General features: G+C 36.9%; 1 protein-coding gene across 1 annotated transcript in view; it reads right to left on the reverse strand.

Moving 5' to 3' along the window:
- TTC23 (tetratricopeptide repeat domain 23) overlaps positions 1–13,935 on the reverse strand; it is a 110,421-nt gene that overhangs the window by 4,237 nt on the left and 92,249 nt on the right. Inside the window, 2 exon segments of the mRNA XM_036734582.1 lie at positions 8,695–8,844; positions 12,547–12,674. Of these exon segments, the coding sequence (XP_036590477.1) occupies positions 8,695–8,844; positions 12,547–12,674 (278 nt within the window).

The raw sequence follows: 13,935 nt of genomic DNA on the forward strand, positions 1-13,935 counted from the left end.
TGGGGACTAACTGTAGATCTTGTTTATTTATTTTCTCTCTGTCAGCCATTTTCATATGCTTAGGATAATTATACATCAAGCCAAAAATGTTGTGTTTATGAGCTCAAGCCTCTGGAAGTTTGGTTAGTCTTGATAAGATTCCAAGAATGCAGCTGTTTTGGTTTAAAGTCACATTTGAGAAGGAACAAATCTGGTAAAAATGAGATTTTTAAGAACTTTTAAAAGTTTTTAGATTCTCATACTATCTTTGCAAAAAGACTTGGCTTTTCAGAGCTTATAGCTCAAGGATAGCTTTCATCTGGAAATGTCTTTTTTTTTTAGTTTGTGCCTGGCTGCTATTGTCCTCTCTCTCTATTAACTGTCTAATGTTCATTCTTATACTGAAGGAATATGCCTTCACTTGGCATCAAGTTAAGGACTGAACAGAATGCTATGGCCCTGGAAAAAGAAAAACTTTAGAAAATTATTTGTTGTTTTAGGATAACAGAAAAGAATCTTGCAACTTTTTTTTGTATCCAAAAAATCCATCAGAGGCTTCTTTTTTTTAGCAGCTGACACTTCCTACCAAAATAGACTTTATTTCCTTTCTCTTACAAAAAAAGAAATACCTCCACTCAGCTTTAAAAGGTCAGATTTAATTTTAAATATACATCGTCTTCTGTATTTACATATTTATGAGCACCTCTGATGCAGTTCACTTTGAGAAGGGCTGATGTTAGCATGATTTTCTGTTAATTCATTCACCATAGCATTAAAATTTTACTGACAAATGCTCAGATCAAATGCTGCTTCCTGAGGCCTTTTCTGAGCCCACCAGCTGAAAGCTGTGTATTGTATTAATACATTGTATTAATTTATGTTTTATGTACATTTATACGTGTACATGTTGATTTCCCTTTCCCAAATGTGTGTATATACATCTATGTGATGTACATACATATGTGCATATACATATATAAGGGCAGGGGTTGTTTTGTTTTTGCCTCTGTAGCCCAGCACCCATCACAGTGTTTGGCTCCATAGCAGGTGCTTAATAAATGCTTATTGCTTGAGTGACAGTCTATACAATGTATTTGTTCTGTTTTACTTTACTTAAAATTTCCAAAACTCCAAGGAAAGGAAACCCAAGTAGTCTCTAATACTTTCAATGTTCACCATATACTTCCATAAAAAATGATAAGGCATTTGCCAGTTTATCAAAATCATCATTAGTCTACCTCTTGATTCTTTGGCACTCTTGGTGGCTGAAGCTGGTGGTGGTTTCTACTGCTCCAAAACCAAAAGGTCAAGAGAGTTAGAGCAGGTTGTATCTGTATCCATGTATTCTGCAAAATACATGGAGCATCAAAAACATACATGCAACATCTCTGTTCTCTAGATCTCCTGCTCAGGGAGAGAAGTTATGCTGCTAATTATTATTCTATGTCTTTGGCTAAAATCTCTTTCAAAGAAACAGTCTTAAAAGGATGCCAGATTAGAAATGGAAATAGATTGATAACATATAACCAAAGCTGAAATTGTGATTACTATGGTTAAGAACATCATATTAAATAAAGAAGACAAGGTAGATGATCTTTCTATTAATCCAATAGAATATAAGTTAGTTAAGGGCAGAGATTATTTTTGTTTGTTTTTGTTTTGTCTTTGTTTACCAAATGCTTGGCCTAATATCTGGCACACAGTAGGCACCTTGATAAATGGCTGGTTGGGGCAGCTAGGTGGCATAGTGAATAGAGCACTTGCCCTGGAGTCAGGAGGACCTGAGTTCAAATCTAGCCTCAGACACTTGACACTTACTAGCTGTGCGACCTTGGGCAGGTCACTTAAACCCCAATTGCCCTGCCTTCCCCCGTCAAAAAAAAAAAATAAAGAATTGGTGATAAGGGCACAAAAGGTTGAACAAGAACAAAGAAAGGAGGATATGATATTTTTAAAAAATGGCTGCTTAATGAAGGAATGAGTAAGTGTATGTAGTAGTTGTTTTTCACACCAAATGTTTTCATCAATGACCTGACTAGGAATGTTTTAAATGTCTATTGCGATGTTGGGCAAGAAATGCAAAGTGAATTAATTATAAAATGTTGTACTGCCATAATTTCATTTCTTCTGGGTTTGAATAAAATGTATTTCCATTTTACTTTAAAAACATAGGCAGTGACTGAGACAAAATGAGCAGAGACCAAAAGAAATCTTAATGTTTGGATGTTCCACAGTTCTAATAGCTTGCATTCTCTGCTCTCCAAATCTTTCCTACCAAGGATTCAAATGGCAACTCTTCTTTGGATTCAGCAACACAAAGTGAATTTCTCACTTTGGTTTGAAGCTGATATAGAATTGGAATGAAAATAATCCAGATGGATTAAAAATGTTGCTAAGTTTTTTTTTATTTATCTGCTGTGAAATAAATGTGTCAAGTCACTTATGTTTACATTCTATGCCATAAAAATCAAGCATTTAAAAATTAGATTATTCAATAAATATTTTATTAAGTGACTGCTATATGCTATTATGTGCTGGGGATACAAAGACAAGAGTGAAACCATCCCTGCCCTTAAGGAGCTTAGATTCTAATGGATGATATGACATACACTTATACAGGTATACACAAGACAATTCAGAACAAGCTTACTGGTGGGACGAGGGGAAGGAAAGCACTAGAAGTTGGGGGATCCAAGCTAGGCCTCACACAGAAAGAGGCACTTCTACATAGTCTCTGAAGGAAACCAAAAATTCCAAGAAGCAGCAAGGAGAGAGAGCATTCCAGGCATGGGAGAGGAGCTGGTCCAAAGCCATGGACAAGGAAGAGGACGTGTTGTATGTGAAGATAAGCAGATCAGCACAGTAAGACTGTAGGATGTGTGGAGACAAGTGATGTGTAACAAGCCTGGAAAGCCTCAGTGAAGCCAAACTGTGAAGGCATTGAATGACAAACAGGAGTTTATGTTGGATTGTGGAAGTAATAGGGAGACACAGGAATTTATGAGTGTGAGTAGTGTGTGGTGGTGAATGACATGATCAGATCTTTTAGGAAAATCACTTTGGTGATTTTAGGAAGCTATCGCAATAGGCCACGAAAAAGGTAATGAGGGCCTGTACTAGGGTGGTATCTATGTGAGCAGAGAGAAGGTAATATTGAGAGATATTGTGGAGGTAAAAACTATAAGATTTAGCAATTGACTCAGTATGTGGAGTAAGAGATTAAAGAGCCAAGAAGAGATAAGTTTGTGAGTCTGGGTGATTTAAAAGGATAGTGGTACCCTTAAGAAATATAGGGATGTTTAGGAAGAGGGCAGACATTGAGGAGAAAGATAATGACTCCAATTCTGCACATGTTGAGTCTGAGCTGCTTATAGGACATCCAGTTCCAAATGACCAGGAGGCAGTTTGTGATGTGGACCTGAATCTCAGAAGAAAGACTAGGTCTGGATATCTAGATCTGGGAATCTTCTATGTAGAGATGATAATTAAATCCATGGGAGTTAGAAGATGATCAAATAAAAGAAAGAAGAAAGAAAAAGAAGGCCCAGGACAGAGCCTTAGGGTGTCTACAGTTTGGAGGATAACATGGATTATAATCCAATAAGGGAGCCTGAGAAGAAAGAGATAAGTAGGAGGAGAACCATGAGAGAACAGTGTTATGGAAACACAAGGAAGAGAAAGTATCCAGGAGGGAGTGGTCAACAGTGTCAAACGCTAGAGAGACAAAGAAGGATGAATGAAGTTTGAGAAAAGCCTTTTTGATTTGGCAATTAAGAGATAACTGGTAACTTTGGAAAGAGTATTTTCAGTTTGGTGATGTTCTTGGGTTTAGAAGAGAATGAGAGGAGAGGGAGTAGATACAAGTGAGTACAAACAGTTTGACTGAGAAAGGGAGGAACAATATAGGATGACAGCTAGCAGAACGGTAGGGCCTTTGAGGATGGGGGAGACTTAGGTTTTTTTGTAGACAGTAGGGAAGAAACTAGTATATATAGAGAGACTAGTAGAGCAACATGCTGGAGAAGAAAGGAGGGGAAAGAATCAAGGGTATATGCAAAGGGAGTAGAACTGGAACATCTAAAATGATTAGAGACTGAAGTAAAGGAGGAGATAATAGGGGGTGATGTCAAGCGATAGAGAAGGAACTTATGACAAATGGGTTTGATTTTTTTCAGGTTGAGGAAGGGAATACTATGTAGTGGTGTCAAATTCAAATTGAAATGGATCCCTGGAAATAGCATATTAACTTGGAAAACTTCAAATTAACATATATGTTGTACTGTATTTATATTTATTTAATATGTGTATATATGTTTTATATGTATATGTATGTATATGTATATATATTTAGTACTCCCCAATTATATTTTAATATGCTTCCCAGCTACAGGTCCACTTGCAGCCCTCTGGGAGTTTGACATCTCTGCTATGGGAGACTTAAGGAAGAAAGAGCTCACTATTAAAGGAAATTAGTTTTCTTGCAAGGGGATGAATCATCTGAATAGAGACAGGGTAGAAGCAGGGAGACACTGGCAAGTTTTTACCAGGGAGCTATAATGCAAGAATATGCAGTGGCTTGTTTGGCTTGCTGATGGGCCAATTATATTTTCCTAACATACACACCCTTATGTAGCCGATTTTCTATGTTTAGTTTTTGTTTTTCCTTTCCAAGTGTAACTTCTTCCCTTTCCCTTATTGAATATCATTCTTTTCTGGCATTGGGACAATCTCCTTAAGGATATGCCTCTATGAACTTAATATTCATAGATGAATATAGGTGTTCAAAGTTATTTCAGTATCTAAGTCCCTAAAAATTCTAGATACCATTTTAAGCTGGGCAATCTGTGCAAAAGTACATTTCTATTCCTTGGTGTACACTAACTACTTTTGGACCCTCTAAGTATTTGAGCACCCACCAAACAGCACAGTACAGAGGATAAGCATGATCAATGGATGGGAACAGAGGATACCTGGGCTTAAGTCTCTATTAGTTGCAACCTTGATGTGTGACCTTGGGCACTTAATAGACCTGGGTATAAATTTTATCATCTATAAAATGAAGGTTTTAGATATAGGTTAATGAAAGAATGAGTAAAGGTATGTAGTAGTTGTTTTTCACACCAAATGTTTTCATCAGTGACCTGACTAGGAATGTTTTAAATGTCTACAGCTATGTCTTGCAAGAAATTCAAAGCGAATTAATTATAAAATGTTGTACTGCCATAATTTCATTTCTTCTGTGTTTGAATTAAAATGCATTTCCATTTTACTTTAAAAACATAGACAGTGACTGAGGCAAAATGAGCAGAGACCAAAAGAAATCTTAATGTTTGGATGTCCCACAACAATTTCACAGTTCTAAAAGGGGTTAGGTTTGGTGATCTCTAAGGTACTTTCCAGGTCTAATATTCTATAAAGTCTAAACCACACCATGGTCTCAAATTTTCTTCATCATTGTGTTTTTGCCTAGCAGATCTGTCTGTTATTCCTGGTCAGGTTTGTGTATTTTTTCTAGACATGCACAGAAGCACCTTAGAAACAAATTATGATGTGCAGTAACCTCTTGTTTGGGTGTCTCAACACAGTTAAACAGCTGCTATCTGAGGGAATTCTTCTCTTTTGAAATGGATGAAACCAGTCCTTTTTTGGGGTAGAGGGAAGGGTCAAATATGATGGGACTATCATTTATAAACTCACTGCTACTGATATGTAGAGGTTCTATTTTTCGGTAGCAATAAGTGAAAAGATGTCAACCTAGGCCTCTTAGTTTCCTTCTCTCTATATTTGAAAATAATTTACATCAGGTGTGTTTGGACCATCACAGGCTTTAGGTAAGTTTTACCCAAAGGAGTACAGAATTAGTGATATACTAAAGAGATAGTAAGACTTGAAGAAGTATACTGAGGGAATTAAATCTAAAATGTGGCAGCAGAGCTAATAAGATAGGTTGGGAGATATGAATTCTGGATTTTAGAAACACAACATGTGTTCACATGTTCTCTGTGTGAACACAGAAGAGTTTACTATACAAATAATTTCTCCCTGCTCTGTTTATAGGACTATGTGCAGTAGGCTTTGAGTTTACTTGAAGGAGACTATAAAGTAATAATTTTATTGCTTGGTGAATTTTTCAGTATTTGGGTTTGTTTTAAAAAGACAATAGGCTGAATCCTGCTAAACTTACAATTATGGAGAATTAAGGACAATTAATTTCACAACAGACTTCAGGAAATAATAGAGAATGGAAGCATCTGGTGTGCTATAGACCATGGGGTCATGAAGAGTCGGATACAACTGAACCACAAAAATTTCACAATTAATGTTAACATTCACAACTAATGTTGGTGTTTCACGACATCAATTTGTATTATAAACAGAATTCTTTGTGTTTAACACCTTTCTTTAGTAGCCACTGGAAGAGTGCTTATGGATTCTTTTTGAATGTGGTCACCTACCTTGAAATGCTAGCACTGATACTTGTCTTAGAAGAAAAACCAGGGTTTTATGATGGAAAAATGTTTTGATTTTGAGCACTGAAATTCCCTTGGAGGCCAACAGAATCCCTGTATTTTCATTACAGGCAGATAAATGATCTAGTATGCTGTTTAGTAATTTAATCCCACCTTCTGCTTTGCTTCCTTGGTCTGTTTTTCATACCCTTAATAACCATGCTTTAGACCATTCAGCAAAAGAATACATCTGGAAAAGCTACAATTAAGTGGATTCCAGGCTACTAAGCTGGAAACTTAGGAACTGCAGCTGCTGTTGTGATACAAATAGCAGAAAATCCACACTTAGCTGGTAACTTTAAGAGCTGCTGGCTTCACACAACCCAAATGCTAAATGTGGCATTTGAAAAAGTTCCCATTTAGCAGCAGATGTAACAGAGCTTGCTTTCAGTAATCACTGTGTCCTGCATGCTCACTGATGAGCCAGCTACTGGCCTTAGACTAAGTGAAATGATTATATATGTAAATACATGTGTATATATGTATGTGTATATATGTATGCATATATAACATGTGTATACATACATATACATAATACACAAAACAAATACATGTTTTAGTATCTTTCTTTTTAATTTTGGTAAATTGCTAAATAAGCTTATGTCTTTTTTACCTTCACAATGTTGACAACATTGTATTTGAAGTTTATAATTCATAGAATTTTAATGTATAAATTGATGAAATAAAAGGTGGTCATCTTTCATTTGTGCTAAGGCTCATTAAATCCAAAAATTACTTACAACTGAATTGATCCTTAGCTCCTAGAAACCAGGAATGAATATGAGTCTATATGACTCTTCCCCTTGGCCTCTGTCCTTTAAGACTAGATCTCGCGTGAAGGTAGTGAGGGTGGAAAAGTGGAAAAAGCATGAGACCTGGAGTCAGATGATTTAAGTTTAAATCCCATCTCTGATTTTTGGCAAGTCATTTAACTTCACTGGGCCTCAATTTCCTCATCTGAAAAAGTATGTGTATATGTATGTATGTGTGTGTGTGTGTTTGGGGGGTGGGGCAGGGAAGGGTGGCTATAAAGCCTCCAAGGTCTTTTATCCTATATATTTATCCCTGAATTCTTCCTGATACCTAAGGATAGCTGTCATTTATTCCATCACCCCTCTCCTACCTCAATCCTGATTCATGAAGACAGATTTATTCCCAGAGCAGAGGCCAGAGAGCAAAGTGATAACCCCAGAAATAGGCAACAGTAGGTAGCTTAGGGCCAGTGGCTTGTGAGTAGGAATCTTTAACAGCTACAGCCCTTAGCTTTCCTTATCCTCCTGGATTTGTAGGTTATGAGGAGCAACTTCAATAGTAGTGCTCTCCCCAGAGGTTGGCAAAAGCCTCTAGGAATCAAAAGACAAACAACCAACCTCATTACAAATTTTGTAATGCTGTGTTTAGGTCTAGGGTCCACATTTTATTTAAATTATTTCTGATATATTTTGATATATTTTAATTTTGCATTAACTTCAATTCTCAATATTTTCTTCCCTGCATTCCCACAGGAGAGTTAGTCCTTAGAATTATAACCTGGCTTTTGCATGTGCCCAGACCTAAGGGCACCTGAGATGGAGGCACCCATGTGCGAGACTGTGCCTTTGCAACTAATAGACAGGGACAGTCTCCCTTTCTGTCCTGCAGCATGGGAGGTAAGGGTGAGTGAAGGTCCCATTTACCCGTAACATGGGCACCATGCTCTGAGCTAGGTGGGGGAAGGGCTATATTTCAATACTGCTTCCTCCCCTCACCCCTCCATCCCCCTTTCAGGCCCTGTAACTCAAAGAAATGGTGTTTTGGTCTATTTTGTTTGTCTTTTTCAGTTCTAGGTGAAGGCTGAGATGCTATAAATTTCAACACGTCCCTCTTGATGCTAGAGTCAGCTCTTTCACTCTTGTTAGGTATTAGTAAGCACTTCCTTCTTGGTCTCAATGTTTTACACGTTTTTAGAACTAGTTAGAAGGTACTCTAAGATTCAGTTAAAAATGAAATATGCAGAAGATTACTGTCTTTTCAAGCTAAGAAGGAGATATCATGTTGGTTTGTTCAGATCAAAGGTGGTATCAGCTTACTAAAATAAGCTTTTCCATAGCCCTAAGCTCCACCCTCCACTTCTTCCCCGCCCTCCCTCTGCCACCGCCCCCCCCCCCCCAACAAATGTTGAGGGAGGAGTGAGTAGGCATTTGTCTTGACTTATTATTAGGTTTACCTTCTTAAATTTCCTGTATGCCATGTTCTGGTCTCCATGTGCCAGGTCTGCTTCTCCAAGGAGACAGTAAGTCCCTGCCACTTCAGGACTGACATCCCCAAATGTTGCTACTTTGGCATCTAGTGATTCCTTCAGTATTTGAGCCGCTCTCTAAAAAGAATAAAAAGCTATTTTGTTGGAAAGGTTCAGAAGTTGATGAAGAGCAAGTTGACTGTTAAGAATACTACGTAAGTGAGGTTTATTTTTAATCTTTGGAAGAATGAAGTTTTGTACAAATGCTTTATAATATTTCTCATCTAAACAAGAGACAGGAACGCACAACTAAATTTTTAAAAATGTGAGTTTGTGGTCTAGGACTTTGGGATGACATAACTCTATAAAGAGAAGGAAGCCACAAAATTAGAAGGAAAGGCCATTTTGGTATTTCATTTGTTCATTTTTGTTGAGCAGTGAAATAATTTAATATTTTTAGTTGAAGGATCTTCTTCCACTCACATAGAAAAAAAACAACCCCTAAGCTATGATTCTAATTTGGATGCTTTCATAAAATCTAGGATGCACTAAAAGTAAACACAGAAACATGACATGACATTTTTATTTGGTCTAATTTATTGGAAATATTTTAATCCTAGCTATTGAATTAAAAAAAAACCTAGAGTTGGTCAGAAAATAATGAAACAATGCCTTCCTAGCTAATCTCTATAGCTATTCACTAGAAAATGCTAGGAAAAACATTCTGTCAAAAACATTTGAATCTCCTACACTAAATACTGAAACTCTATTAAAAGATCTGTTAAATTGAAGATTAGCATAAGTTGCATGAACGGGCTATGGAATATTTTCAAATACCCATATATGACACTTTCCTGTTTTTCATGTTATATATGTGAATGTACACACATACACCTATATGTATAGATGCATTTGTGTATATAAGACAATATGGATACCTAGTCTCAGAGTCGGAAACCCGGGGTTCAAGCCCTACCTCTGACGTAGGCTAACTGTGAGACCGTTAACCTTTCAATGTCTTAAGCTATTCTCTAAAACTGTAAGTTGGAGAGCAGCTGGGAGATTGGCATTGGTATAGGGAATTAATATAGGTGGATTTTTTTCTTAAACTCGAAGTGCAAAATTTCATTTGTGTAGGAAGCTTCAGATAAGGAGCTTCTTCTTCCAAAGCAGATCAGTTCTTCTGCAGCACTTTAAAGTCTGAAAGAGTGCTTGTGGTCACTAAGAGGTGATGTGACTTGTCCAGAGGTGAGACTTGAAACCTGGTATTCCTGACTCAGAGGCCAGCTCTCTATCCACCATGCAACACACTAGTAAAAGGGGCCTTACTTTAGAGATTCAAAGGCCTGCTGATATATACACGATAATAAAACAAATCATTTAATGCTCTTACCAATATCAAAAATTTCTGCTAAACAGAATGAAATAACCTCTTTAAGAAAAAGAAATTATGCTTCATTTTTTTAGCTGTTCTTAGATTTGTCAGCTATTTTGCTTGCCTGATGGTGTGTCACACATTTGTTGGAAATGAATGGAACTTCAGAGAAAGAGTGGAGTCTGCAAGCGTTTCCAAAGGAAGTGACTAACTGGCTGTATATGGCCAATGAAGGGAACAGTTTAGGAGTTTTATTTTCAAATGACTTGCATACTTCGCTTCTGACTCACACAAACTAGAAAAAAAATTGAATTAATAAAAATTTTTTTAAAAATATTGACTATGTGCAAGGCACTCAGTGAAGAGTGACTAGACTGGTGCCTTGCATTTGTTGTTCGTCCTTTGTTCTCACAAGAGTGATGTCTTGGTTTGTGCACGAGTTGGATTTAAGTGAGGCAGAGTGAACAAAGTCATCAGCTTCACTTGCTCCTCCAGAGTTGTCAGAGGTCCAGTGGCAGGACAAAAGTCAAGACGACTGGAGATGGCCCTGAACCTTGCACTTAGTCAAGAACATAAAGAAGCATAAAATAGCTTATGCCCTTAAAGGACTTACAATCTCCCTGGGTAAGTGAGACAAGAAAAGTTAATAATATAAAATATTTTAAGTAATACACAACAAGAAAGGAGTCATGATTAGCTGCCAAATGAATTTTACAGTCAAAATGTGCTTCAGGAGTTCAGAGGGAAGTAGAATCAAAATTAGGGTGGGACTTATTGGAAGGTATTGAAAGAGCTGACAGCATTTTCTCTCCTTCTACAGCACAGAAAGACATGAATTCAGTGCCCAGTTATCAGTTAGTTAAACTAAGGAGCCAGCAGATGCCCTATTTCTGTATGCCACCACCCAGCCTTGCTGCACACAAATCCTTCCCTGGCCTGTACTACAAGGCAGGGCATAGACTTCCCCACCTCTACCTACTTCTTCTAGGTGTTTTAGGGTCTTTTTTCCCCTCAGCCTTTCTACCTTTCCATATTCAGCTGAATTTGTCACTGACAACAAAATTCCTAGTTATGGCTTTATAGGAAGGAAAAATTACTCTATGCTGGGGTGATCAGGGAGCATTTCATAAAGGAAGTAAGACTGTGTTGAGTCTTTAAAGATCTGGATAGAAGGAAGTGGGCAGGGCATTCTAGATGGGCAAGCCCAATGAGTAAAGCAGTTTGGGTGAAGGAAAGGGTTTGTGTAGGGAAGCTGTGGGAGGAAAATCTAGAAAAGTTGGTATTAGATTGTAGAGGGCTTTAAATGTAAGGATAAGGGAACTGATTTTATCCTACAGCCAGCAGGGTGCCAGTCAAAGATTTTGAGCAAGAGAATGACACCATAAAATTCAAAATTCAAAATCTTATAGCGGTGTTCACATACAGGTGAAATATTTTAAACCTTTTACCTGCAGGATGACTCTGAAATGTGAGGAGTAAAGTGTTTCAAATGGTTTATCTACAAGATTATCTTCTATATATTAGCATATGTAGCAAAATTTTAGTCCACAAACTATTAAAAAGGATGAGCTATCAGCCTGCTAGCATACCACAGAATAGCCACTGGCCATCAGAGATTCTATTCTAGAGGCTGATCAAAATGGCACCTGTGCACTCTGGGTTAGATTTCAGGGTGCAAAGATCAGCTGGACCATCTTTCAACTCTTTGTCTGATGAAGACCAGTGGCGTAGATAACCCCAAAAAGCAGGCTGTCTAACATTCATTTATATTTGCTCTGGAATGAATCAAGGGGCAGAAGTTTTACTTTACCAACCATACTTTACTTATTCTTCAAGTAATAGAATACTGTATGAAAATGATCTCCTCTTTCACACACACACACACTTACTGCAGGGTGTAGGTGACTCAAAAAGTAGACAAAGTGGCAAAGGAAGTCAGCTTGGTAATAAAAATTTGTCACAGAAAACCTAGTCTTGTTTTGATTTTAATATAAAAATGTGGCACAACATGTGGATTTCTGGAAGTTGTTAAATTTTAGGGATGATGGTCAGGTAGTTCCCCATATATATTCATAATATTCATAATTAATAAAGATGAATTTTTGAATGTTTGAACCATTTTCACATGCTGTGACAAAACACAATCACGTAGTTGATTGGTAGGAGTTGGTGAATCAGAACTTCTAATCTTGTGGTTTCAGATGCATGCACTTCCCTCTATGATCCTAAACAAAGAGGGTTCTCTTTTCGCACTATTAATTACTACATACCAACTACAGCTACAACCTGAGTCATAGAGTCAAGAGAGATTCCATTTTTAGTTTATCCATCAATGTCTTGTGTTTTCAGACTGCTGTTCTTATACCACTCTAAAACAGTCTTTTGAAAATCAAGTTGATTTCGTGTTGTAAACATCAGCACTTAAAGCCTTAGAATAGAATCACTCCTATTCCAAAATGTCTTACCTTTAGCTTACCAGTAGTCCGAAGAAAACGGCAAAATTCATCTTGAATTGCAAAATATTTGTCATTGGCTATTCCTCTGGCCTTCTTAAGAATAGTCATACTCTCTTGAAAATATTGCTCTGCCACATCTACAAAAAAATCATTAAAAAAATGAAGACCACCACTAGATTTGGAAGGAAAAGAAAAACAAGAAAATAACGATATTTTTGGTAATGATGATCTATCTGAAAATTAGTAAACAAGCCTACTAATGAAATGAATGAGATGAAAAGACTTATGAAAATAATACTGAACATTTATATAGTGGCTTTATGGTTTGCAAATCATTTTATAATCACATTTAAATAGAATTTTTCAAGTTTTCAAAGCCATTCTTATACAACATCTCATTTGATCCTTATAATAACCATATGAAGTAGGCAGAGCAGGTATTATTACTCCTCCTTTAACACATAATAAAGAAGCTGCATATCAAAGAAGCTGAGATGTTAAGTGAATTGCCTCATGATCACAAAGCTAGTATGTCAAACTGGCTTTCCAAGGCCTACATACATCTTAATTTTCCCTTTGAGATGGCACAAATATGACAATTTGTAGAAGAGAAACAAAACTCTTCCAAGCAGGAAATCAACATGTGTATATGTGTGTGTGTGTGTGTGTGTGTATTATATATATATATTATATATATGTATATATGTGTGTATATATATATATATATTAATACTGCATAGTCATTAGAATCTGACCATACAATACTAGTTCCTCACTGATGTCAGCAATCCAAGAGCTTGTTTATTTATAATGAATCTAACTTGTGTGACTGGATAATGATGTTATATTACTCATTACTTCTGATGACCTAACTTATCTAGAACATAGCCAAGAATGTGGAAGGAAGCCAACAAGGCCTCTGGACAGCCAAAATGAATACATAAAGTTCATACACTAAAGATCGAGTGATTTGTTTATAGGAAAAATACTCAAAATTCACTACCTAGTTTTCTTTTAGATAAAGCAGTAACAAAGTTTTCCTTAGATTAGATGCAGTAATTTAGTAATTTTCACACTATCAATTGCCGCATATCAACTACACCTACAGCTTGGGCCACAGAGTCAAGAGAGATTCCATTGTTAGTTTACCCATCAACGTCTCATATTTTTTCAGACTGCTGTTCTTAGGAAAACTCCTAACCATTTTGATTAGATGCAGTAATTCAGAACTGGTAAGGAAGATATAGCTAGAGGCAGGTACACAGATAGCAGCAAGAAGTGACAGCTGATAGAGGGATGAGACAGAAAAAGGACCATAAAACACAGCTATAAGAACTCAAAAAGCATCACAGCCTAGAGCTATATAGCATAGGGGCAACCATTTCAATAAGTCCTAAG

Source organism: Trichosurus vulpecula, chromosome 8 (genome assembly GCF_011100635.1).
Source record: "Trichosurus vulpecula isolate mTriVul1 chromosome 8, mTriVul1.pri, whole genome shotgun sequence".
NCBI classification, from domain to species: domain Eukaryota; kingdom Metazoa; phylum Chordata; class Mammalia; order Diprotodontia; family Phalangeridae; genus Trichosurus; species Trichosurus vulpecula.